At 46.0% G+C, this 4,136-nt stretch overlaps 1 protein-coding gene across 1 annotated transcript; it reads right to left on the bottom strand.

The window, feature by feature from the left end:
• Positions 1 to 1,553: 1,553 nt before the first annotated feature.
• On the bottom strand, positions 1,554 to 3,565 carry LOC121764181 (long-chain-fatty-acid--AMP ligase FadD26-like). Its single transcript, XM_042160237.1, has 2 exons — positions 3,151 to 3,565; positions 1,554 to 2,986 (listed from the first exon to the last, which is right to left on the bottom strand). Exons 1-2 carry the CDS (start codon positions 3,563 to 3,565, stop codon positions 1,554 to 1,556), a joined length of 1,848 nt encoding a protein of 615 aa, XP_042016171.1.
• Between the last annotated feature and the right edge of the window lie 571 nt (positions 3,566 to 4,136).

Here is a 4,136-nt window from a genome sequence, read left to right as displayed (position 1 = left end):
AATGCAGAGAGGGAGAGAGCTTATGATGCAGAGAATGCTTGGAATTGTGTGTCCTAATGCAGTGGTATGACTAGCCTATTTATAGGCCAAGCCACCATGCAGGGTCAACCGAGCCATGAAGGCTCATCATGGCAGATTCGTAACCGACGTCGGTTACGAGCGTGTGGCAGGCGTGTGCCTTTCGCATGTGGAGCGTGTGTATTTCTCACGTGGCAGTCGTGACTGTGCCTCGCTTGACGACGTGTCAAGCCACTTGGATTGCTGACTCGGCGGTGGTCCAAAAAGAATAGTTTGGGCCAAGCCCCAAGCCCAAAGACCACCCAAAGACCAAGATCCAAGTCCATGTCCAAGTCCAAGTCCAAGCCCAAGATCAAGATCAAGATCGGGATCGGGATCGGGATCGGGATCGGGCCCGGGCCCGAGGCCTGCAGCCGCGAGCGCGAGCACGAGCACGGGCTCGGGCTCGGGCGGACGGGCGGCGGCGGCGCGCGCGTGTGCGCGCGTGTGGGCTCTTTCACCCATCTTGGTCCACTATAATTATTAAGTAACATAAAGTCACTTAATTTATACACATTAAAAGATGTGTTAATCCTCCAATGTGGGATAATTAACACTAGTTAATTATTCCCTAAGCTCCAACTCCAAGCTTTAATTAAAAGCTAATTATGCCCAACTTTAATCCACTATTTCTCACTCACCGGAAATCGGATTTGAGAAAGTGAATATACTACATTTATCTACGTAAAATGTAGATCGACGCTATGTCATTTAATTTCACAAAATTAAATGTCTCGTCACATTTATTATTTGGTCAAAATCCATTGACCGGGCATATTTAATACCATGATTTCTACACATGTAATGCAACTTTGACACTAAAAAATGGAGCAAATAATGTCCTTAAAACAGTGCAAAATCCGAAAGTATCATAATGGAAAGTGAGTTGAAAAAAGTAGTGGGAAGTGAGTCCTATTTTTATATATTAGTTTTATAATAAAATGTTAGTCAGAATGAGTTAGTAGAATACGGGGTCCACTATCGAAAATGGTAAAAAATGAAATGTGATAAATTTTGTGGGACGGACGAAAATGGAAAAATGTGACAAAATTTAAGGGACGGGGGAATATGTAACATAACATCCTAGCCCCAAATAACTTTATTAAGTATGGGCATTGTAGACGGAACTGATGCCTATTCCTAGTTTATATACTCCTTCTGTCTATCAAATGTTGTCTATATTTAATTCGGCATAGGTTTTAGAAATGTGAAAAAAAATAGTTGAAAAAGTTAGTGGAATGTGGATCTCACTTTTATATATGTATATGATTGTAATGAGTTAGTGGAAAGTGGAACCAATATCTAAAATTGAAAAAAAAAAACAAAACAAAGTGGATGATATTTTATGGACCGACCAAATTGATAAACGTTGACAACATTTGGTTGACCGAGGGAGAGTAATATTGTAAAAGAAAACTAGCCACTCGTTAACATATGAAATGGAGTATACAAATACAGTTACGATCACTTTAACAAATATATATGGCTCATTATTCTTACAACGAGGATTGTAAGGAAAGACGATTTCCAGCAAGAAGGATCCCTTGTCCCTCACTCTCCCTAACTCTCTTTACATACACTCTCCCTCCAAACACCGTAGACTTACATCCATCTTTACCAAATACCACCCTCACAACTTCCTTCAACTCATCTCTTTCAAACGCATATTTTGCCGCCCATCGCTGCACCTTCCCCGACGTCGTCTTCGGAACACTCCGGCTCCTCGCAAGAACCACCACGCCCACCTCCACCCTCTCCTCCTCCCATACCGCATTCTGAATGCCTTCACATACACTCACCAAAGCATTATCTTCTAGCTCGGGCTTGAGCACCTCGGCCACTAGCATCACCACGCCGCGATGCTCGAACGCTGCGAGGCACCCCGGCCTCAGCAGCCTCGGGCAGCTGCCGTAGGCAGCAGTCTCCACGTAATGGGGATGCACCGCGCCCTTGATCACATCGGAGCACCTCCCCATTACGTAGAGATACCTCTCCTTTCCGGCGACAACTCCCCTGTCGCCGGTCCGGACGTAGCAGCTGGCTACTCTGTCGCGTAGCCGGCTGTTGAAGACCTCCCGCGTCAACGACGGGTGGTCGAGGTACCCGAGGGCGGTTCCCGGGGAAGAAATCCATATCTCTCCTTCCACGCCGTCGTCGACGGGCTCGTGAGTTTCCTCATTCACCACCATGATTTCGATGTCTTCTTCTATTATTTCTTCTCTAGAAGTAGGAAGCTTTGCGCTTGGTAGTAGATTCTTGTGAATTGGGAAACCGCCGCCGCCGCTCCTCCACGCCGTTGAAACAAAGGTGCAATTCTCCGCCAGGCCGTAAGATGGAGATATGCACGATGGATTAAGCCCAAATGGGAAGAAAACTCGAACGAATTCGTCGATGGAAGGCTTGACTATTGGCTCGTTTATGATGATTAGGTTTTTGAGGGTTTTTAGATTAAGAACGGAGGTCCCACCGCCGCGGCGGACGACGAGGGGCAGCGCGAAGGAGGGGACGGGGGTGCAGGTGGCCTTATACTCGGTGAGCATCTCCAGCCACATCCTTGGGCGGGCGACGAACGCGCTGGGTGATGCCAGCGCGCACGTTGCCCCAGATACAATAGTCAACAGAAGAAACATTAACCCGCAGTCGTGGTACTGAGGCAGCCACGATGCGATCGTGCTGTTCGGGTGGAGGTCGTAGGACCGCCTCGCCGCCCGGACGTTGTGGGCGGCCGCGCCAGCCGTTACCTGGACGGGTTTCGGGATAGCAGTGGCTCCCGAGGTGTACTGGATTAAGTACACCTCGCTCGCTCTGCATCCCTCGTATCCCGACGTCTCCCGATGCTCACTTTGTTCTGTCAAATCCTCTGTCGCGATCCATCTGAGCTGTTCTAGAAGCTTCGACAGGCGGTTGCTGGCGCATGAGGAGTATTCTCCTGCATAGTCAGAGACGGAAGCAGAAAATAATACTTAAAAACATATTCTATGTTATCCATAGGAGATTTTGCATAATAATTTACACAAAATTTGAATAAATTTAAAGATTTTATAAAATAAAATTTTAAAAAAAATTGGTAAGGGGGGGCTAAAGCCCCCTCACCTGCAACGCGGATGTAACTGCGCGTGGCTAAGGCGGCGCAAGGCTTCGTTTGGGAGAGCCTCACAAAGTGGTGGTGGTTGTGATTGTTTGCTAATGAGAGGTGGGGAGGGGTGACGGGGACCGCGATAAGACCGGCTCGTTGGCAAGCGAAGATGATCTCCACTAGCTCGAGGCCCGGCTGGCAGAGTATGACCACAGTGTCGCCCTTTTGCAAAGATTGTGACAACGCTGATGAAATGGAATGCACTGCAGAGTTGAGCTGAGTGTAGGTTAAGAAGGAGGGGCCTTCCGCCCCTTCTTCGGCCCAAATGAAGGCGGGCTTGTGGCGGAAGGCGGGGAGGCGGGCCCATATCGGGAGGTACATGTCCACCACGGGCTGGTCCGGGAAACTGGGATCATAGTTTTCATAACTCATGATTTTTTTGCTCGTGTGTGTGTGTGTGTGTGATTTAGTAGATATTATTGTGGATATAAATATGATATACCACGTGAGCAGGATTAGGACTGTAACGGTATCCTACACGTAGAAGGATACAAAAATTGTGAGTGTGACTAAAAAATATTCCATGGATATCCCAAAATTTGAGATTAAAAACATGGAACAGCTGGTGTTTATACATGGATTATGCTTCGTTTTTTACTATGTTGATGAAAGGGTCCAATTCTCGCGAATATCCCACGTACATTTCTAAACTCAAACCCACAATGAAGATCATAATCGCATATTTATGGCTCAATTTAATTTTAAACTTTCGACTGGTTACGAGATCATCATCGCATATTTATGTGTCAATTTAATTTTAAACATCAAAATAAGTTGTGTATGTGTACAGTATCAAATATAAAAAATTTCGTTCCCTAATGAAAAGACTAACAGCTTGTGAGTGATAATAAGGTATAGAATAAATGTAACTAACAACCCTCCGTCGTTGAAAATTTGTCACTTATTTTCATTTTTGTCTGTCCCTAAAAATTTATCACATTTC

Source organism: Salvia splendens, chromosome 14, assembly GCF_004379255.2.
Source record: "Salvia splendens isolate huo1 chromosome 14, SspV2, whole genome shotgun sequence".
Classification (NCBI taxonomy): Eukaryota; Viridiplantae; Streptophyta; class Magnoliopsida; order Lamiales; family Lamiaceae; genus Salvia; species Salvia splendens.
Note: the sequence above shows the minus strand (reverse complement) of the source record. Positions and strands in the feature narration are given on the sequence as shown.